General features: G+C 49.5%; 11 protein-coding genes across 11 annotated transcripts; 4 read left to right on the forward strand and 7 right to left on the reverse strand.

Annotated features, from left to right (window-relative positions):
* Positions 1 to 10: 10 nt before the first annotated feature.
* Positions 11 to 3,913, reverse strand: ANOM_007364 (hybrid sensor histidine kinase/response regulator; the record flags this gene model as incomplete). Its single annotated transcript, XM_015552620.1, has 5 exons — positions 11 to 258; positions 320 to 428; positions 479 to 791; positions 844 to 3,756; positions 3,819 to 3,913. 5 exons carry the CDS (start codon positions 3,911 to 3,913, stop codon positions 11 to 13), a joined length of 3,678 nt encoding a protein of 1,225 aa, XP_015404767.1.
* Positions 3,914 to 5,329: 1,416 nt separating this feature from the next.
* ANOM_007365 (putative short-chain dehydrogenase) lies at positions 5,330 to 6,475 on the forward strand (the record flags this gene model as incomplete). The annotated part of the gene is made up of 5 exons (XM_015552621.1): positions 5,330 to 5,395; positions 5,451 to 6,044; positions 6,096 to 6,164; positions 6,213 to 6,306; positions 6,369 to 6,475. 5 exons carry the CDS (start codon positions 5,330 to 5,332, stop codon positions 6,473 to 6,475), a joined length of 930 nt encoding a protein of 309 aa, XP_015404766.1.
* Positions 6,476 to 6,701: 226 nt separating this feature from the next.
* Positions 6,702 to 7,901, forward strand: ANOM_007366 (uncharacterized protein; the record flags this gene model as incomplete). The annotated part of the gene is made up of 3 exons (XM_015552622.1): positions 6,702 to 6,783; positions 6,841 to 6,964; positions 7,097 to 7,901. 3 exons carry the CDS (start codon positions 6,702 to 6,704, stop codon positions 7,899 to 7,901), a joined length of 1,011 nt encoding a protein of 336 aa, XP_015404765.1.
* A 453-nt stretch (positions 7,902 to 8,354) lies between these two features.
* Positions 8,355 to 8,904, reverse strand: ANOM_007367 (uncharacterized protein; the record flags this gene model as incomplete). Its single annotated transcript, XM_015552623.1, has 2 exons — positions 8,355 to 8,597; positions 8,710 to 8,904. 2 exons carry the CDS (start codon positions 8,902 to 8,904, stop codon positions 8,355 to 8,357), a joined length of 438 nt encoding a protein of 145 aa, XP_015404764.1.
* Positions 8,905 to 9,786: 882 nt separating this feature from the next.
* On the reverse strand, positions 9,787 to 10,143 carry ANOM_007368 (uncharacterized protein; the record flags this gene model as incomplete). The annotated part of the gene is made up of 1 exon (XM_015552624.1): positions 9,787 to 10,143. The coding sequence occupies one exon, from the start codon at positions 10,141 to 10,143 to the stop codon at positions 9,787 to 9,789; it is 357 nt and encodes a 118-aa protein (XP_015404773.1).
* Positions 10,144 to 13,038: 2,895 nt separating this feature from the next.
* On the forward strand, positions 13,039 to 13,499 carry ANOM_007369 (uncharacterized protein; the record flags this gene model as incomplete). Its single annotated transcript, XM_015552625.1, has 3 exons — positions 13,039 to 13,101; positions 13,153 to 13,357; positions 13,426 to 13,499. The coding sequence occupies 3 exons, from the start codon at positions 13,039 to 13,041 to the stop codon at positions 13,497 to 13,499; spliced, it is 342 nt and encodes a 113-aa protein (XP_015404772.1).
* Positions 13,500 to 13,868: 369 nt separating this feature from the next.
* ANOM_007370 (ketopantoate reductase family protein) lies at positions 13,869 to 14,896 on the reverse strand (the record flags this gene model as incomplete). Its single annotated transcript, XM_015552626.1, has 2 exons — positions 13,869 to 14,153; positions 14,216 to 14,896. 2 exons carry the CDS (start codon positions 14,894 to 14,896, stop codon positions 13,869 to 13,871), a joined length of 966 nt encoding a protein of 321 aa, XP_015404753.1.
* A 408-nt stretch (positions 14,897 to 15,304) lies between these two features.
* ANOM_007371 (cellulose-binding protein) lies at positions 15,305 to 16,792 on the reverse strand (the record flags this gene model as incomplete). Its single annotated transcript, XM_015552627.1, has 1 exon — positions 15,305 to 16,792. One exon carries the CDS (start codon positions 16,790 to 16,792, stop codon positions 15,305 to 15,307), a length of 1,488 nt encoding a protein of 495 aa, XP_015404754.1.
* Positions 16,793 to 17,258: 466 nt separating this feature from the next.
* Positions 17,259 to 17,795, reverse strand: ANOM_007372 (Mpv17/PMP22 family protein; the record flags this gene model as incomplete). The annotated part of the gene is made up of 1 exon (XM_015552628.1): positions 17,259 to 17,795. One exon carries the CDS (start codon positions 17,793 to 17,795, stop codon positions 17,259 to 17,261), a length of 537 nt encoding a protein of 178 aa, XP_015404755.1.
* Positions 17,796 to 18,152: 357 nt separating this feature from the next.
* Positions 18,153 to 19,838, forward strand: ANOM_007373 (putative high-affinity glucose transporter; the record flags this gene model as incomplete). The annotated part of the gene is made up of 3 exons (XM_015552629.1): positions 18,153 to 18,630; positions 18,682 to 18,784; positions 18,842 to 19,838. 3 exons carry the CDS (start codon positions 18,153 to 18,155, stop codon positions 19,836 to 19,838), a joined length of 1,578 nt encoding a protein of 525 aa, XP_015404756.1.
* A 632-nt stretch (positions 19,839 to 20,470) lies between these two features.
* Positions 20,471 to 20,944, reverse strand: ANOM_007374 (putative ketoreductase; the record flags this gene model as incomplete). Its single annotated transcript, XM_015552630.1, has 1 exon — positions 20,471 to 20,944. One exon carries the CDS (start codon positions 20,942 to 20,944, stop codon positions 20,471 to 20,473), a length of 474 nt encoding a protein of 157 aa, XP_015404752.1.
* Between the last annotated feature and the right edge of the window lie 29 nt (positions 20,945 to 20,973).

Genomic DNA, 20,973 nt, shown 5'->3' on the forward strand with positions numbered 1-20,973 from the left:
TTTCATCACATCATGAGCTCATTTCGTCAGATACATCCTTCCCTTCAGATAGCTTCTGCAGTATTTCCTTCAATTGCTTCAGCGACGTAGGCTTTGTGAGAAACATATTGGCCCCACTGATCATGGTTTCATGCTGCATAGAGGCGGACAGAACAGCAGTTAGTATGATTATAGTGGCAGGTGGCAGCTTTTTCGTGCGTTCAAAATGTCGCATCTCGCGGGTGGCTGTCAGGCCATCCATAACGGGCATGGAGATATCTGTCACTTAGTTAGCCTTATCCTCCTTTATCATAATGCTACAGCAAAGGTTGCGACCAACCCATCACTACAGCGTCATATCGATCGGCCTTAAACTTCTCCAAGGCGTCCCGACCATTGGATGCAGTCTGGTACTTGAACCCAGCACTCTTGACACACATTTCAATAATCTAAGCCGGACCGTTAGAACCAGTTAATCTCCCACCAGGAAGTGTCACACCTTAAGATTGACTTGATTATCCTCTACGAGAAGAATGTTGCCTGGCATGTAGTTCACCTGAGCTTCTCCTTCGCTGTTGGACGATTCTTGTTTGTCATCACTAGTGGCCGCATCATCGCCGTCAACATCAGTCTGTTGTAGATGCTCAGGTTTACTGTTATTGGCTTGGACTTCCGGTCCTCGGTTAGATCCCTGGGAGATCTTTCTGGCAGGTCTGTGAGGGCAGTGGTCGCTTTTTGGCATTGACTCCTCAGAGTGACCTGACAAGCCCAGACAATGCTCGAATGCTGTTGAGAGAGTCTTGGGACTCACACTAGACGAACTGGTCAATACGGGACCCTAGCAGTGTGGTCTGAAACACTCACGGCTGTGTTAGAAAGATAACAGAATCATCCACAGTCTCTCCCAGAGCTTTCCAGCTACTGGTTCGTGTACCGAGAACAATCAACGGAAGCGACGGTTTGATTTCCGAGCTATCCGGTGCCGGCTCGTTGGAGCCTTGTCGATAATACTTGTAGTATTCATGCTCAGTAATAATAGCGAAATCCGGTTGTTCATATGTAAGTTCATCGTGACTCAACACCCTTAAACCAAACCATCCTGACACCATTCGTCCCAGACTTGACAGCACATCTTCAAATGTTTGCTGATCGAATCCTAGGTCGCCCATTTGAGAGCTCCTTGTGAATAACGAGACCGTCATGCCGTTTAGCCTATCTCTCAAACCGGTATAGTCGGAGGATTGGACGGAGGTCGACCGTTCTGGTGGTGTCACAGGGAGAACGACGTCGACACTTGTCCCCCGACCGACTTCACTTGTAAATTTGATTTGTCCATTCAAAGACTTCACGATTTGGTGGACTAAGTGAAGACCAACCCCTAGACCAGGTGACGTGGTATCCTCTTGGAGAAAGGCACTGTATAGATGATTTTTAAGGAAGTCTTCAGACATGCCGCGCCCAGAATCACTGATTGTGATGTGAACTGCTGCACTAGGGCCCTTGCCGTCCGTAATCAACGTGTCCTTCTTCATCAGTAGTCGAATGTACCCTGTACGCGTGTACTTGAGAGCGTTGCCAAATAGATTCATCACCACCCTGCGCCAAGCTCCAGCATAAACACTGAACTGCCAACTGTCCTGCCACTCAATATCCACAATAGTCATCAGTCGAGACTCTGGGGTATTGACATTATTCTTCATAGCTACCCCATTGTTGCCGTTGGGCCCGCGACGCTGATACTCTGCTCCTGCAAGAAGGCCCTCAATAACTTCCTGTGCCAGCACGCCCAGGTCTTCATCCTGAAGAAAGCCAGGCGCCGCTGATTGGGGTTTGGACACGTCTGTTCCTCCTTGTCGACCAGCCATATCCGACAGCCGCGGTCGGGTGAGAGTATTAATCTTAGCATAATCAAGCAGATGGTTTAACGTGTCTAATAATGTCCTCCCGCAACTGTATATGGTCTCGATCAACGACCGCTGCGCGTAGGAGTTCACCATATCTTGGAGCAGCTCTACAGTTCCGAGTAAGCCGTGCAAAGGCGACCGCAATTCATGAGATATAGAAGAAATGAAATCGCCCTTAGCTCGGTCGGCTGCCTCCAAGTCCAAGCGGGACACCTCAGCCATGACCGTGTTACTGAATGCCGCCATGTAAGTTAGATCTTTTGGCTCAGACAACACTCTGCCTGGATCGTCCGTCCAGACCAAATTGACTGCAAACCAGCGGCTTCGCTGAAAGTCCCAGACAGGAAAAATGGCAATGCATCTTGCGTCCGGTAAAACCTTCATAAGTTGCTTGATATCCATTGTCTCCTGCTGTACGTCTTTCTTCTGGGCCTCTGTAGTCTGTGCGCCACGTCCACCATTTTCTGAGTAGTCCATCTCATCGGCTAGTCCCTCATAACTTAGCGCGATGGAGCCATCTTCTTCAATGTGGAAGATCTTCCCCTTGGGGTACTGGTCAATAAGATGACTCACAAAAGCGCCAGAGAGAGAGATATAGTGACTGTTTTTCAGATTCTCGGCTTGGTCAGATGTCGACGAGGTGAAGTGGCCAAGGACCAGACTTCTGGCCTCCTTTTCGTTATCGGTTGACCCTTGGAACCCAGACTCCGGGCATGAGGCAGAAGGGACTTGGTCCTCGTCTACCTGGTTTCCAATGCTGTATGCTTCTGGTGTATCATGGGTAGTCTCGGTAGAACCCATAGTTTGTCGACGAGCATACACGCTTGCATCAATAAACATTGCCCCTTCGACATCCAGTGCCTGATATATCAAAGAAGCGGCGCGATTGACCACCGACCGGACATTAGACGGCGCAAGTGTCTCTTGAAGTTGGCTAGTGGTAGGTGAAAGCCTGGGGCGCTGCCTTTTGCTCTTTTTGTTATCTACCTCGTCCTCATCCTCCTTTTTACTGTCCTGTTGGTTCCCAAATTTTCGGACAGGCGATCTATATTTGTATTTTTTGTTTTCTTTGGCTTTGCCTGTTGTGGCTTCCCCATCCTTGTCCATCCACTCCTGTTGCTCTTCGTCCTCATCGGGGCTTGACACAGAGACCTGCAGTTGCTCCAACCGCCTGTTGATATGTGCCATCTTTGAGCCGTATTTTTTGTCCGGGGAATTTCGACTATAGAACCACTCGTTCAGATCTGACTTGCCTCGGACAAACAAGCCCAGTGCCCGGACCATCTTCTCCTCGCGATACTCCTCTCGCATCGCGCGTTGAGACAGCAAGTGATCCATAACCGTTGCCGAGAGTTCTTTCAAAAAACGTACTTGCTCATCACGGACTCCATCTCTCGGCCGGTCGTCCAGCACTGCCACACTCCCAATGACATATGCATCCGGGGACTGGATGGGCACTGACACGTAAAATCTGTTGTGCGGATAAGCAGTTACCGATGGGTGGTGCTTGAATCGCTCGTCTTCAGCAAGGTCCGTCGCAACAAAAATGTCCTCTCCGTCTTCGACAAATGATCTCACTGCATGGTAGCACATTGCGATCTTCTGGCGTGGCAGGCGACAAACGCCCAGCCATAAGGCTTCCGTTCGCTCGCACGTCTCAGTGCCGCGCAAGCTAAGTCCTGGAGTTGCTTCCGCAACAACGTGTTGCATGCTTTTATCAAAAAGCGATATCAGGGCTCTTTGAGCGCCCATTCGTAGTGCAGCGAGCTGCGCAAAGACCGTCAAGACATTGTCGCGTGACACGTTCGGGTGGGTTCCGATAGACTGTTGAGCATGCTTCTCGGAATCTGAAAAGCCCCAATATGGAAGATAGCTGTATCATTGCGTTAGAAGTATTTCACCCGAGGATTGCGACGGAAGGCAGGGTTTGGTTACAGATGCATCTCTCGTTCCCGGGCTCCCTCGCGATTGTAGGCGTACTTGCGAGGGCCCCCTTCCCAACCTTCCCCTGAACTTTCACGGGAATGCATTTTTTTGGGATAGCTAGGCGTTCTCCAATTGACGCAGTGAACGAATGCGTAAATTAACCTTCCAATGTCGTTTGAATTCTGCTAACAGCCCTGTTTAATTTCCTGTTTTGTGACAGATGCTACAAAGGGGAGATAGTACATTTCCTGCTGTTCAACCACGCCGAAGTAAAGAAAGACTATATATGTTACCTAGCAATATCTTAGCGCGGTATCGGGATGGTGACGTGGAGAAACGTGAGGAGGTTCGTGATTCATGTTATGTTGACAAACAGCTCCTCGGCGCATAGGCCATTTCGAGGGCTGAATCGCGCAAGTTTATATACTCGCTGATTGAAGCCACACATATTCTGGATCCTCTGGGTGATGCTAGTCCGCGATGACGTATAGGAGCAAGCCAGGATTTCTGGAATGGGTAGATCACATACGTCGACATCTGATATTGAGTGGAGAGTCTGATTACGGAGCACTTGCCAGGGTTCTTTTATCCACTGACGTCATTCATGGTGGTAGTCGGTGATACTCACCGCCTTCCCTTGTAGTATGTATCAGGACAAGTTTGTGAATCGAATTGCCATTCTTGGCACACCTGAAGTCTGAAATCGAACCTGGTATCTTCGTCGGGTATGTAAGGAAAGGGCACAGCATCATCAGCTGACCCTTTACACCCGCCAGTTTCCGTCTCCTGATGCTTGCATGTTCCTTATTACATTCACAGTCGGACAATGCCTTAAGATTTAGCCTGGACCATACTGCACCCATCGATTAGCAATACCAGTAGAGAATTATATATTTCAACAGACGGTGACAATTTCGGGAGACATGCATTGACAGTTGCTATCACAGTAGCTTTCTGCGGCTACTACTCCGTTAGCCGAGGAAGCACAGTTACAATAACTAATGGATTTTCCTTCAGCTTCAATGTTTAATGACATGATTAGGTGCTCTGCTGCCTTGTGTCTTATGGAATTCCGTCACTAGATACTTTCTTTCCTAAAGTTAGAACAGGCTTGCTTAAGGATTGCTCTCATATCAGTTTCAATTGCCGATGGGACACTACTTTCATCAAACCTAGGCTACTATAGTACATATTGAGGCGAAGGTAGAGCTTGGGTGCATAACATCAACGGTCAATTTTGGTGCTGAGATCGAATGATCTTCAGTGAAACTTCCGGAACGAGATATTGAAACTTAAATGTTGACCTTCGCCCCACCGAGTTTGTCCAATTAAAAAGTCTCAACTTTAATGCTGACATCTGGACTGTCCTTGTACAGATGAGGATGGCGTAAAGTGGGAGATGTACGTGAATCCATTGCAATCGTGGGTTATATCAAGGTCCGTATATCCCTCTCTCTTCGGTGGAGGAAGTTCAGACAATTCCCAATTTCCTGGTTCTTCATCCTTTCTCTCAATCAACAATGGGCTTGTTTTCCTCATCAGAACCTCCCTTGACCGAGGCAAATCTTAGTGACCAAAGTGGCAAGGTATGCGAAGGACATTTCGAATAACATTCATATACTGAAATAACGTGCAAATTAGACCTTCCTTATCACTGGTGCTACCTCAGGATATGGCATGCATCTAGCATCCATTCTCTATCAACATGGGGGTAAAGTATATCTTGCTGCCCGCAACGCCTCCAGAGGGGAAAGTGTAATCAACAATATCATGAAGCGTTTTCCCGAATCTAAAGGGCAAATGGTCTTTTTACAGCTCGACCTGGGCGATTTATCAACAATCAAAAAGTCAGCCGATGAATTCTTGACGAAGGAATCCAAGCTCCACGTTCTCTGGAACAATGCCGGCGTGATGATCCCTCCACAGGGGTCCACAACCGCTCAGGGCTATGAGCTGCAGCTCGGCACGAATGTGGTCGGGCCATTTCTTTTTACGAAGCTGCTCTATCCAGCTCTTGTCAGGGCTGCAGCAGACTCTCCCCCGAACTCAGTGCGCGTTGTATGGTTATCCTCTTCGGCGGTCAGGATGGCCCCGACCCCGGCGATTGACTTTTCGAATATGGACTACCGCAAGGACGAGGGAGCTTGGACAAAATACGCAAGAAGCAAAGCCGCCAATATCCTGCTGGCCGTGGAGTTTGCGCGGCGCTCCGAAAAGGACGGTGTCGGCAGTATTGTGGGTCTTTAGAGCAATATCGTGTCATGAACCCGTACTAAGTCACAGTAGACTCTTGATCCGGGCACTGCAATGACTGACCTACAGAGGACAATGCCCTGTTGGCAAGTCGCTGTTGTCGTAAGTCCAACCCACACACCAGCAATATCACCGCTAATGCTCCTGTAGAAGCTAATCGCCCAACCACCGGAAGTGGGTGCTTATACCGAGCTTTATGCCGGTCTTCAGCCTGAGATCGAGTCTGTTAAGTCTGGAAAATGGAGTATGTCCCAAAGCCCGACCAATTTCCCACAGCAGATCGAACAGGTTTAACATGTGCTATAGTTGTCCCCCCGGGAAAGGTGATAGCAGGTCGCAAGGACCTTTTTGATGTGGGGTTATGTGAGAAATTCTGGCAGTGGAATGAGGAGCAGATCCGTTCGTACTTGTGATGGGGTGACTTTTATGTAGTGTTTACTTTTGCTGGCCCTATAATTTATCTTAATGAACGCCTTGGTAGGGGAGATAGTAAACCTTGTTACTAAGGCATCGATTCTTAACGCCGATTATATCCGGCTTATTTCCACCAGACGCGAGACGTCTGCTCTTGTACCTGAACACCACCTGGCAAGATCTCGACACTATTAACCCCAACAATATCCCTCTTGCCTGCCCCTAATGTCGGACGATACAAAGTATCCATATCAATGGATGCGAGAGCGCAGACGAGAGCAAAATGCACGGGCTAAGCGGCGAAGTCGTAAGTACGAGTATCCGTTACCTGCGACGAGTCAATATTAACCCACGGGAAACCAAGGTCAGCGACAAAAGGCACAACAAGAAGCAGGCCTCGAGGTTGTGAAACAGAGTGAGGGCCAGCTTGGGCGAGCGGCTTCAACAGTCTCTGGACCCCTCTGCCATGTTAGCAGCCACCCTGCAATGTGAGAATATGGAATTGGATCGCGTGATACACGCCAGAAGCTCATACCGTTCAGCTCGCCTTGCTGTATACATGATCACCGAAGTGCTAAGCCATACTTTTTATACCGAGAGCTATTAGGCTATTTCGCTAGCGTTTCTGATCTAGAGAATGTTGCGAAAATTCTCGACGCGGAACAACTCGGGATTGCTTCCATCTTGAAATATGGTATTATTTCGATGGGCGGAGCCCTTGATAACCATTTGTTTGATCTCGCCAATCAAACATGTTTTGGCTGCTGGCTCGAGTTGGTTGAATCCGAGCTCACAGTACCTTTAAATATTGGATTGGCCTTGTACTCGGGCGTTCGTCGTCTATCGCAAATGAAAGGACCTCCTCGGTGGAGTATCGAAGCCGTAGGCATTAGTACGGCAAGAAGGCTGTCGCAGATCGAACCAAAATGCAGCGATCTGAGAACAATCAAACTCACGAGCTTCTCAAGTACGTCTGCCTTTCTCGAAAATGCCAAGCAGTTAGGGCTATCTTTAGGCGATTTTGTAAACGATGATTCGGAATCGCCCTTTTGTTCTCGGTACCAGCCCATCTCCTACCATACTTTGGCTGCAGATCTCCAACCCACCCCAGAACAGCTGAAGTTTCCCCATCATCCCTATCTTGACATTGTACCATTTCCCTCCTTTCGTGCCAGAGCATTGACAGCAATCTCATCCGGGACCCCGGCGTTCAGCGAGGATGAGCTGTGTTTTGATCTGGCGCATGATAGCATGCGGTGTTGGGGTTCAACGGCGACTTCTTTACATGGCCGTGGAAATGGGACCCCTTGGGATGCGCGCAGCTGGGAGGTCTCCCCCTGGTTCTTGAAAAAGTGGGGTTTCCTTGTTGGCAACGAGGATGATGCTATATATCAAAACAGTCTCTGGTGGTGGTCCCAGAGGTAGAGTCAGTTCAGACCGAGGTTGCTGTATGGCCACGATCGCCTTTCAACTCTATTAACGGCGTATCGGGAAAAAAGACTGTCTACTTGAGATGGGGTAGAAAGGGTCTGGAATCTTTCCACGAAAATAATCTGTATTTGTTTCTGAGTGTTTCAGCTTTCTTGATATATATCATGGGCCCTAAATTCCCATTCCAACTTCTGACAATTTTCGATTGTAATTCCATTTCCAGACACAGGTCGTAATCTCGTTAGCGCATGGAGAGGTTTGGTCGCTGACTTTAGCACTCATCCTTCCGTCGCTGTTTAGTAGTCGTATGGAGCAACCAGTGTGGCTACCACTCTAGTAGCCTATACAACGAGGGTAGGATCACACAAATAATACTGAGAGAGCTGCCTTGCCATGATGGCTGTCGCGGGACACCGTTCTTATTAGAGAAAGTCTCCGAAATATTCTTCATTTCGTCATCGGTGAGATCCCGGTAGCATATGGTGATCTGCCACTGACTCGTTCCACAGTGGCTCCCAGCACTACAGTAGCGACCGTTGTCACAACATTGGCCGCCTTTAGGGTAGCATTCTCCAGCACAGCAGACCGTGTTCGGTGGGCAAGGCTGCTTAGGACAGCATGTGTACCCGGGTCGCAGGCAGAACCCATATTGACAACAGCGAGTGTCCATCGGGCAGCAGCCTCCGATGTCTGTGGGTAGCAATCAGCATGAAGAAACGAATCCGCAAACTTTTGGAACGCCGTATGAGGAGATGCATTTTCACATACTCTGACAGTAACCTAAGCCAGCGCCGCACTGCACCCGTTGGCCCTGAGCCGATCTCTGAATCAAGGGTGGCACAGACAGGAGAGACTCGGCCTCGAAGTATTCTGTGGATACATTGTTCGGAAGGTCATATGTGTCGGTAGCAAACGGACTATCCTCTCGTAGGCCCAGGACACATGTGGGTGCAAGGAGCAAAATGAAACAGTATAGTATGAGGTACAGGCTTGTCATAGCGTGTTGAACGTGAAATTTTACCTTTACTACGGAGTCTTTTGTCACTTCGGAAGAGAACGGCAATAAGTATTGAGTACAGGACCATGGTCAGTCGTAAGCCGACAGTCCCTGCGCCACGCAAAGCCAAGACCACGACTACAAAGAATACGATAAGAGGTGGCTGAATAAGATCAAAGAAACCTTTCTTAGTCGAGACAGTGGAACAGCCAATTATCCTTGTGTATCGCCTGCCGTGTTTATAACGCACAGTGCTATGAAGGGTAGGGAACATTCCCACTGGTGGTCAGTGTCCTAGGGCTCCGTTGACGTGGCATGGACAACACGAGTGATAACTATAGGTCAACCTACTTTTAACAGCCACTTCTATTATAGCACATACCTTGGTAACACTGAGTATCTAGCATATCGGAGCCATCGTTCTTCTATCTATTATCTATTAAGAGTAACCATATCAAACTAGGTTGGATGCTGATACAGATACCAGCGGATATTTTATTGAAGAAACAACATCAGCCAGAGCTTTTCTAGAATCTGAAGATCCTGCCATGCCCTTCTATTGTGTAAAAACAGGCCTGATATATTAAGACTGCCAACCCTGAGGCTCAAGGTAACATATCCATGCTAGATATCCCGTTATCTCAACACATCTCAATCATGGACATGTATCCTAAAAAGCATTGGCCCCGTAACACAGCTCGACCTCTTCAGACCAACGTCCCAAACCCCATTCCCCTGTCCAGACCAGGATGCCACGATCTGATGTTCCAACAGCACTTGGAGAAATGCCATAGTGGCTCTAGATATGCTTTGAGTATCACATTCGAGTAACAATGGATATAGCTTGTCGTACCTCTTTTCTAGCTCCGGGATAGTCTACATTCATGTGCAGACCGCAAAGTCATCGAGGGCAGGTTTCCCGTTCGTAAAGCGGATGTCAGCAAGCGTGCCCGGCGATGGCTGGCAACATTCCATAAACCCGTTCTTAGCCGCCTTGTTCTTGAAATGTTGACACACAGCCTGGCCAGTTTTGGCCGTCGCGGAGGCCGCACTGTATTTCATACAACAGTACTCCGTCTTGGAGTTAACATTTGAGCCGCGTGGGTCCTGACAGTGACAAACGGAGTTGGGAGGAGGAGTAGGGGGTCTCTGCTGGATGAAGGGGGGAGGTGTATCGACTGCGACTGCTGAAGCAGAGATCACAAAAGTCGAGATCAACAGAGTAGTGAGCAACTGCATTTTGAATCAGAATGGAGGCTTGTGAAGGTAGATACCACCGGTCGAGAAGAATGAGCTTGAGACAGAATTGACCGAGTGACGAGCGGTTTTCCTGGCCTTTTATCTTCGTGATGACGGGCTCTTCCTGACGCTCACCAAACCTGAAACGTTGCTTCGGGTGAAGGCAAAACTGTGATCCCAGCCATCAGGGCAAGGGCTGAAAGTACGAGAAGGGTCAACTTGCGACAAAGGCCGTGTGGATCCAGGTCCAACTCGTAATCTCCACCAAAGCAGGTAAAAAAGGTGGCTTGGTGGATGCATGGTATACTTGCTTCACGTCTCAGGATTCCGATCCGGCGAGGCTTGGACGGTTCAAGTATGTGTGATCGCAAATCACGTAACCACTGGTAGAGCTCAGAAGTCTTCGATTTCATAGTCGCAGTTGTATTGTTTCCCCCCCACATGGCCATCTGGTACGGCTATCCAAGCTTTGGGAGGGAACACAGATAGCGGGTAAAGCCTCTGCGGTGACACGGAAAATCGGATATTCTGCATCCATTGACCCATTCGCTTTCTCCGCCATTGTCAGGCACCCTTTGTACTCTAACCAGTGATATCAAGCAAGCGTTCCGCGTGGTAGGAGGGTGTAGTTTGCGCTACGATCCCGATCGAACGCCTTGCACAGAAAACTGGGCACTCGGGCGTTGGATGTAATCGGTACATCGGGCACATAAAACAGACCGGGCGCATCCATATTTAAATCTTTGATAAAGAGCGCAAAGCAACAAATTAATTGACTTTCGGGTGGAAATGATCTGCTTGCCCCGCAAACCCTTCGTAACAAAGGTAGTGCGGCTTCCAGCGCTGATCATACGGGAAATGACGGCCCTTAATGCTGATCTTGCTGATCTGTTAGCATTTCCAGAGCTGGAGGAGTGTTGGCGTTAGTTATTAATAGAACCAACCGGATCATTGCCCATGTTCTGTAGGTTCGTGGGAAGCCAAAGGAATAGTTGTCGATGCTGTGCTATCAAGACGATATCGCGACCAGGACATATCCTCTCCGTTGGATGTTGGGGGGCATACTATATCCGCAAATTACAGGTTAATAGATATTAATGCAATAAAATATCCTTGGCAGGATATTTTATGGATATCTGAACTAGCATTACTCTTGCTGAACCATCTATATAGAGTAGTCACTGGAAACTTATACCGCTTGTCAAGATAACTTTCAAAAATGATGTAACTATCTAAAAGAATTATATAAATACAGTACAGCTCACGAGACTCGGTCTATTTGATCTGTTTTAAATCTACTTGGTGTCTTAGAATATCCCGAAATTAGAATATTGGATGGAATACTATATCTACAAAATTAAGAATCGAGCATGTTGGCACAGTGTAGCAGTAATGAAGCAGAAGCCATATTTTTTCTATTTTTCATCTTTAGAATAACGTAGATACTCGTGCTTGTACAACGATGACTGCGATCACTCGAGTACTTCAGGACACAATTAATGGTTTGCGCGATATGGGGGGGATATATGTATACTCACACTCACCGGCCGAAGCATGTCGACAACTCACCTTTAATTATTCCACGAAAAATGACTAAGAACCAGATCGACTGTGAATCCATGTGTCATCGTACCAATTAACGACGACGACGACTACGTCCTGGCGATGGTTCGGGTCACTCCCGATACACTTGGCGAACGGGAATCGGCAGCTACCGATCATTGACCTCGACAGTGCCGACAGTACTCATGCACAGCTGTGGAGCAAGAGTGGAGTTCTCCAACGAGAGGCAGGTCTCCTTTTGGAGTCTTTCATCTGAACTTATATGACTAGACTGGATAGGTTAGGTTAGACCCAAATCCATCACCGGTCGGTGGAACCGAGACTAAACAGATCAGTTCTCCCTAGTAGCGACCGTTCAAATTCAAATAGATTGACACAGTGCCGTAGTCTATATGAGGAAGGCAGTTAGGTCGGCTAAACGCGTCTAGTACTCTGTAGAGTGGGTTTGCCTAATCGACTGAGTTGGCACAATGTCCATCGCAGGAACTCCTAGAATTGGCAACCCGGTCGAACTTGGTTGAACCAAGATTCACATGGCGATCTACTCGGTTGTTTCGAGAGGCCACTCGGCTGTATTCCTCCGCAATGACTGAATCCATTGATCTTCACTCCCACTAGCGCTTGTCATATAGCACAATGGGTTTCGCGGTAGCCGGTGAACAAGAGTAGTGTTCTTTAACACGCCCGAGCGAGGATTGAGTACGAATGAGTGAAGGCAACTGTGATTCAATCGAATACCTGCATCTTCAGCTGGTACTCGTGCTAACGAACTTCTCGCTGGCACTAATGGAGCGTAGTAGGCGGTGCCAATTCAGTGTGGGGACGTCTCCAACCGACCGGGGATTCAGTATCCTCCGCCCAACGGTGGTGGGCTGCCGCCAAGTTTGCGCTGGCGGAAACACCCTCATGCCACCGGCGAAACTCAGGCGTGTGATGGTAGTTGAGATGAGTGGATCCCAGTGCTGTACAGCCAGGGAGGCTTCTGATTGTACGAAACTGGCTAGTTGGAGACGAGAAAGCGAGTACACGGCGTGCTATTATGGTCTTGGAAGAGGACATACTCCACAGCTATTGCCCAATATTCAAGTCATCATGCAACGTTTCGAGAATGGAATCAACTCCTTGGGGGCCAAATCCAGGTGTGCTGAACTATGCTGAGATGAAGCGCAATGTACCCACCAGCATGAATAAGGAGGTCTGGCACAATAGCTCGGAGAAAGCTATATAAGTGACCATCTCCCCTGGGAATCCAGCCAGAATCATCAAGCAATCATTCCTCATCGCCAATCATCTCATCTTCCTGTACCAGCATCTCTTTATCAATCAGTCACAATGGTTAACATTCTCTGCCTCACTGCCTTGGGCCTTGCTGCCCTCTCTCAGGCTACTACCCTGGTATATCCTTTTCCCTTGATCGTCTCTGAACTGTTCTCTAATCCTCCATAGCATGTTAACAAGGGTTACATTACTGTTGACGACGCCGCTGTCCGCAGCTCCGTTACCGTTAGCCCCCCTGTTACCATCTACGCTGGGTTCGACGGCACCTCCACCAAGAAATACATTAAACCTGGCTGCTCCTTGGAGGCTTCTTGGCCCAGTAACTATGGTGATATCTACTTTGGTGCGGACAACTGCCTCTACGATTCCAATGGTATGCTCGTCGTAACAGTCTTTTCCTGAATCCATGTGCGAATCGCGACTGACAGCTCCATTCAATAGGCCAGAACATCAACGGCCAGTGCTGCAAGGACCCTGGTGACTTGCCCGAGGTCAAGAACCCCTACTACGGCTAGGGTGAATTGTGTAACTGATGAGGCGGCGGAGGATGGAGAATGATGGGACCGCCTATGTACTCTACCGGTGAATTTCATCTTAGATGTAGGGCAAATGGATTATATTCTATCAATATTGATCAAACGATGTAGCCTTTCATATGTGCTACCCACGGTCTGATGGCAGTAACGGTGGAGTGGATTGTAGGCGAATGAAGACCGGAGGCTTTACCTGCTCAGATGTAAACGCCACACTTGGGCAATCCCCAGTCCCACAGCAGAATCTTAGTTCTCTACGGAGTAAGGCGCAGTGTCATTGTGCATATCTGACTATGGTTCAGCACTCCTGCATCACCAATTGGTCCTATATGAATCTGTAGCTTTTCGTACTTAACGAGATAGACTACTCTTAGACCGGATCAGTTCAGTTAGAGATGAATTGGCCACACATTCCACCCCCAGTTCCCTGCCGCGCTTGATTATCCAGCCATTAATAAACTCGATTTCCGTCGGTCTCCCTTGACGGATATCCTCCCGCATGCTGCTGGAGTTTCCCGCTGTCTTTCTGATCGTGTCCATGACGACGGCCTCCAAGGACACGGGGGAGAAGCATGAGGGATCATCGGTAGAAAGATTCTGGAGTTCTGGCAGCCGGCCAAACACCGCTGATATCTCCTCCAGGAGGCGATTTATTAACGGTCTGACCTGAGCCATCTCGCGATAACGCCGTTGCGAACATCGAGCAGCGCCGTGAGAGGGTTGAGGACGCAATTTGCTGCCAGCTTGAAAAGTTGATCGCGCAAAAGGCATGTCCATTCCAATTCCTGGCAATTGAGAGCTGCTGATCGAAGAAGGGTGTCGATAAGAAACCGATTCCTCGGCCGGGATACATCTGAGGCATCGGCGTCTACAAAGCCGAGGGAGACGCAGCCATTGCGACCAGCCAATACAGCTTGGAAGGCCGCTTTCAGGTAGACGCCATGCCGAACGATTCCGAACATATACGTTGGGCGTGTGGCTGGGTCGGGGAATAGCTGCTCATTCAATGCTTCCACTTGGCCCATGCCATTCTGGAATAGGCAGATAACAGAATCTCGCCCGAGCCTTTCTTTGACAGGTTTGATGGCGTCTACTGTCATCGATGATTTGACTGTGACAATCAGGCAACGGATTGGCGATGTGGGTGTGGAATCGCTCCCTAAGACCTCAACATTGAAGCCGGATTGATCGTCTCCATCTCCGTCTTCCCCGACCTGAAGGCTTATTTTCTGTCCCGTGGAGTTGAATTCGCTGTACAGAGACTCTCGATGAAGCAGGAGTGTAATGGGGGGTTTATCAGCTAGAGAGCGGAGAGAATGGGCGACAAAACATCCGATACTTCCAAGCCCTAAGATGTAGACAGGGGAAGAGTTTGCCATTTTAGAACAGACGTACACGATCGAGCATGCATGCAGGAACTCAAAGGCTTGAATGCATCTCTCCGGTCCCTAGGAACTCGTCTCGACAGCCGAGGAAATCCCCACCATGAGTAATCGATTGATTGCGGGGCCGAAGGCTGGCATCGGACAATCACCGAGTCACCGATTTGAAGCGTTCTCGGCCATTCTCGTCAAGAAATGAAGAGTTTCGATTTACATTGGCTGATTGTGGTACTAGTATGAACCCTGGTGGGTGCACGTTGATTCAAACCAGGCTAGCCTGTTCAAAACAGTACTGCTCAGCAGTAGTTCCATTTAGTATAGACGTGAATAATACTTGCTATTTCAACTAGGATGTCTGAGCCTGAATGACCACGTAAGTCAATGGTGAGATACACGGTTAGATATCTACAGTTCGTCGTGACTCTTCTGCTTGTCCCGAGCTGATCCCAAGCCTGGCACCGTAAAGATGATTCGACGATAGGACACCACGTCCCCGTCAGAAACCTGTAAAATGAGGTGCAAGTGCTTGTCGCTTTCCGGGTGGGTGTTGCGGCCTTCTCGTCGTATCACCTCGCTTCGGGGGATCGTGACAGTGATTCGGGGGGAATCTGTAGAACTCAGGGAAAGCTCAGCGACATCTCTCCGGGGATTGTTGTTATTGGAAGAAGGCTCCAAGTACTGCCACCACTTGAAGGTCAGGCTGTCTCCGTCGGGATCGCAGGAGTCCGTTGCGTCCAGCACGACCTCCTGGCCTGGCTCCACCGGGATCTGGATAACGCGACGAGTCCTGTCCCCGTCGACCGTGACAACCGGGGCGTGGTTCGCGTCAGAGAACCTGGATGCGATCGTCCACTTCATGCGAGCGGCAAAGTCTCGCTGAAACGCCTCGCGCCATCTCCAGACGGTGACATGAGATCCCATCATCGTTCGCCCCGAATCGTCCACGATGGTGTCAACACTGTCGGCAAAATGACCTTCTCCAAAAGTGACAGGCCCATACCGACCACCCCATGATCCCCACTCTGGGTGTTCCGGGTCGGTGAGGCCGTTCGGGAGAATATGCAGCAAGGAAGGGGTGTCGCCCTCGAGGATGAAATCCGCATCCGGATATTTGGCACCTAAGGGACCAACAGCCTGAATGTTTTGCTGGACCCAGGCGGATGAGATGACCTCCTTATTAGCATTATTGGGGAAGTGATAGTAGTCGTCACCCGAAATACCGCCCCAGCCAGCCACGGCATAGCGATTGAAGTGGTGCACACTGGCAATGTAGAACAGGCTGGGCCAGTTCCGCCGCATCCAGGTTCCTGTGTTGTCCTGGTCGGAAATCGAATACACACGCAATTTGGCCACGAAACGATCGAGATCCGCTGGCGATCGGGTGGCATTGACGTGCCACAAGGCCTGCGCCAGAACCGACGCACCACCCCATACGAGGACCCAGAGGGGCTCTTCGGACTTGTCAACCGCATTGATCAACAGTGTTGAACCACTGCTGTCCTTTCCCTCACCAACGCCTTCCATACCGTACACGGGCAGTCCGGACGTGATTAGACTGTGGATCTCGCTGGCGTCGGGCCATCCCGATGCATGGTGACGGAGATACGGCACTGATATTTCAAAGGCATCCACGATATCGTGCATGAGATCCGGTCGGGTCGTATCGTTAAGCCAGATACTGGTCGTCGCCACGAGACCTTCCAGGCGTAGTTCATTGGAGTACACCATCAGGCGGACCAAGGACTGCGCATCGTCCGGCTCATTGTCGATGTCGCTGAGCACTAAAACCCGCGGCTTATCGACCGTCGAACTTCTACATTGTGATTGCCACGACGGTTGAACACACAGGCCCGCCACAAGTAATAATGAAGATACCTTATGGAACCATGCCATGTCGTCCTGTGAACAATGAGGAACAGTAGCATAGATTTGACATCTTTGTTGCGAGGCGCTGCGCTAAGAATTTATGAATGACGATGGTGGTGGTTGGGATTGCCTTCTTAGAACGCACAGTTGTGACCAGCTGAGTGCTTCAAACTTCCTTATTTGATGCGGACCCTGCTTTACTATGTTCGTATTAGTTTATATACTAAATCAGTTTAGCGTGGGTGGCGCCTTTATCCCGTCAATCGACATATTATGCAGATGGTTAAGGCTACTAGTAGAATACGAGAAACATCACATCGCAACTCACGCCGTGTGGTTGACCTCTACATGAAATGGAGATATTTGTGTGCATCACCAACCTTTCATACTAACCACCCATTGCCCAGAAACAGCACCAAGTGATCCCCAACACACAATTCAAACAGATAGATATCTCCCTCAGTTTGCGATATCACAACCATCGCAACACCCTCTATTTGACCATCGTGAAGAAAGCTAGAAAGATATTCCAGCCGAATCCCACACAAGACGCAACAAAGACGCGGGACTCCACAGGAACCCAGAGGAAATTGCACAAAGAGCAAGCAGGCCAGACCTTCCAAGCATTGACGATCAGGGGCCAGACCTTCCGGTTGACTTCGGCTAGTAGCACAGACGCACTGGTGAGTCGGGTGAAATTGGTGCAAACCAAAAAGATCGTATTCATTATGAACAGCCCGATTGTCTGATCTAGAATTATCTTGTAGACAATATTCCGCCACTGGATGGTCTCCTGTAGGGCAGTTGTCTTGTCTGCGGCCGAGTACGACGGAAATACATCTTCTAGGAACTCCTGCCAATGGCAGTTCACTTGGGCCTGGATCAGGCCGAAGATAGCGAATTCAACGACAGCCTTCCAGTCCAGTGGCTGAGCTGTGGGATTGGTTGAGTAGCGGAAGAGCTGCGCGGTGAGGTTTGCGGCAGACTTGAGGATGGCCGATTGTACGATAGCCTTGGTATAACGGGCCATAGTGAGTGTTATCCGCCAGTAATGAATGAAAGCAATATCAAGAAATGCCTTGGAAAGAGCGGTGCAGGTTAAAGTGAACAATAGCGCTGCGACGGAAAGTTAAGTACATAAACGTAGCCACCCACATTGGCTACAATTGCTTTTTATGTCTGCAAGGACCCCAGAAAGGTCGGCTTCATCCGACATCATTTCAGGGATTTCGTGGGGGCACAGCTAGTGCTTCAAACTTCCAAATTCGTAGACGTCCGGGGATTATGCGGGGAAAGGAATGGCCCTATACAGTCGTATATCATGTTCCATTAACCTTGATTGCCTCATCTTTCACCCCATCTTCGTCCCACTTTTACTCAGTACGCTATGCTCTCACATATGTTGGAACAGCTGAAGGCCCAGCCGCTGTATCAAGACCTCAACTGGAGGCTTGCGCTCATCGGCGGGGTGTCGTCCCTGGGAGCCCTGGGGTTTGGATTTGATAACGGGTGGTGGGGAGGCGCATTGGGTCTTTCCCAGTTCCAGCAGAAATATGGGGAATATGATGACGCCCTGGGGCATTTCGTGATTCCGTCCCAGAAGACATCGGTCGGCACAGGTACAGGCTCGGCCGGAATCATTCTTGGCTGCATCATGGCCCCAATGGTCGCATCCAAGCTGGGCCGGCGTAATTCGTTCTTGGTCCTGTCCCTGCTGATGTTAATCGGCATCACCCTCGAGGCATCCGCAGTGACATCCTTCTGGCAACTTGTCGTTGGCCGAATCATTGTCTACTCGGGGATTGGTTTGGCATCGAACTGTGTACCACTGTACTTGTCAGAGTGCTCCCCACCACGTATTCGAGGTATGGCCACAAGAGATATAATCGTGAAAGTACCGTCTGACGTATATGTAGGAGCCTTTCTTGGACTGTATAGTTTTTTCAACTCCCTGGGCGTTTTCCTGGCTTCCCTTGTGGTCTACCTATCGCGTTCAAGAACAGATAAATGGCAGTATCTGTAGGATGCATCCCTGTTGATTTTGAGTTGGTACGACGTGATATCTAACTTCGCTAGGGTTGTCATACTCTGTCAGTTGCTAGTGCCTATTGGATATATTGCATTCTATGCATTTATCCCCGAGTCGCCTCGCTACCTCATTTACCGTGGCCGTTTTGAAGAAGCGGAACAGGTCCTGAGATCGCTATCGAATTACCCAGACACGATTCCATATGAGGTAGAACTTCTCAAGGCCCAGGCCGAGGAGCAGCAAGAGTTACACAAAGCAACGTCCCTCTGGGACTGTTTTAAAGGCTCCAATCGGAGACGGACGATAATTGCTATTGGGGTCCAGGTGCTGCAGCAAGCCCAGGGCGTTTCCTTCATTCAGAACTTTATCGTCACCTTCCTGGAGCAACTGAAATTCCCTGACCCCTTACGTACCAACCTGATGGTGACCGGCTGCAGTTTTGCTGTCCATATCATCACCTTCTTCAGCTTTGACAAGATCGGTCGTCGGTACTCGTTGTGCATCGGGGCAATCCTCCTCGGTGGCACAATGTTTGGAACCGGGATCGCAATCGCCGCCGGAGATACAAGCCACGGGTCGTCGCCTGCAGCAACGGCATCCATTGCACTCTTGATTCTTTGGTACTGCATGTATGGCTTCACCTGGGGCCCCGGCTGTTGGGTTGTGGCGGGTGAAGTAGGGACAGGCCAGTTGCGCGAGCGCACGCTATTCCTCGCCTCGATGGGTAGCTTCCTAACATCGGTGCCGATCAATTTTGTCAATCCATATGTACAAGCGCGGCTAGGAGGGTCGGTGACTTTCATCTATGGTGGCTTTTCCGTGGTTGCGTTAATCTGGGTATTTTTGACGGTGCCAGAGACCCGGGGCCGTTCCCTCGAAGAACTGGACGATATGTTCCAGGCGGATGTCCCAACGCGACAGTTCAAGAAATATCAATGTAGTGGAATCGGGGCGCATATCACTGGTGCTCAGAATGTGCAAAGCAAGGAGGTTAAGCTGGTTGAAGAGGAATGGGTGGAGAGCAGGGGAGACACAGGTGTCTAGTAGCGCTGACTATCGAGGGTAAGGCTCCAGAGAGTTACATGATCTACCAGAAACCCTGTCGCAAGCTAGGACTACTACATAGGGCTCGTGCCTTGCACTACAATATTTTGTGCCAGATGGAGGATATTAGTGCATTTTATGCAGGCCCTGTGGGGTTCGTGAAAGAGAATGTTCTCTCCTCATGAGACAACTCGGGGGGTAAAACATCATCCAGCGTCGGTAGTAATAGACCACACCTGGCTGAGCAAGTGCCGAGGATTAGTTCCAAAAGTGTTTCCTATTGGCTGTCGAATGGCGGCGCCTGTGTGTGATAGTCATGGTGAAAATGCAACTGTAGTTGAGGAAAGGACATCATCCAGATACATAGACCCGGGACCGAGGGTGGTCGCCGTACGTGGGGTTCATCCAAACCCCGCATTGATCAAGACGGTGGAATGTGGAGCAGCGTCCGTATTGCCGAGGTGAGTCTCGTCTAGATCCGATTCGTATGAACATATCGTTCCTCTAAGAGAATACCGGTGCTGCTACTGATGTTCCTAATCCTGCAGAGCACATTCTCTACCTGAGAGAGTGATTCTCAATGTATTTATCTATCGTAGTAAGATCATAATGCACAAAAATATTGCCTAGTATTACTCCTCGCCATTCTGCTTTCGCCAAAAGACCCGGTAGTGGTGCCCCTGGCCGAGCTGTGAGATCTCTCTCACCTCTTCCGGGGTCAGCTGAAAGGTGAGAACATGCAGAAACTCCTGTAGTCGAGATTCCTTGCTACTTGTGGTGACTGCCACATCTCCGCGGTCGATGGACCATCTGAGTAGAATTTCTCCTTCCGTAACCTTGTACTTTGCAGCGAGTTCCGCCACCTTTGGATCCACTGGTCCTCCTGGTGCACGCAAAATGGGCGTCAAGGGACTGTAGCTCGCTGTCTTGATCTCCTTTTCATGCTGGAAGCGGACCAGCTCTTCTTGCTGCAAATAGGGGTGGTGCTCGATCTGGTTGATGACGGGTGCAATCTTCGCGGTTTTAAGTGTGGTCTCCAGATGTGACTGGTGATAGTTGGATACACCGATCGCTTTGGCCTTTCCAGCTTCCTGGACCTTCTCCATGGCTGCCCATGCTTGCTGCAGCTCCCGTC

This window comes from Aspergillus nomiae, assembly GCF_001204775.2.
Source record: "Aspergillus nomiae NRRL 13137 chromosome Unknown contig00243, whole genome shotgun sequence".
Classification (NCBI taxonomy): domain Eukaryota; kingdom Fungi; phylum Ascomycota; class Eurotiomycetes; order Eurotiales; family Aspergillaceae; genus Aspergillus; species Aspergillus nomiae.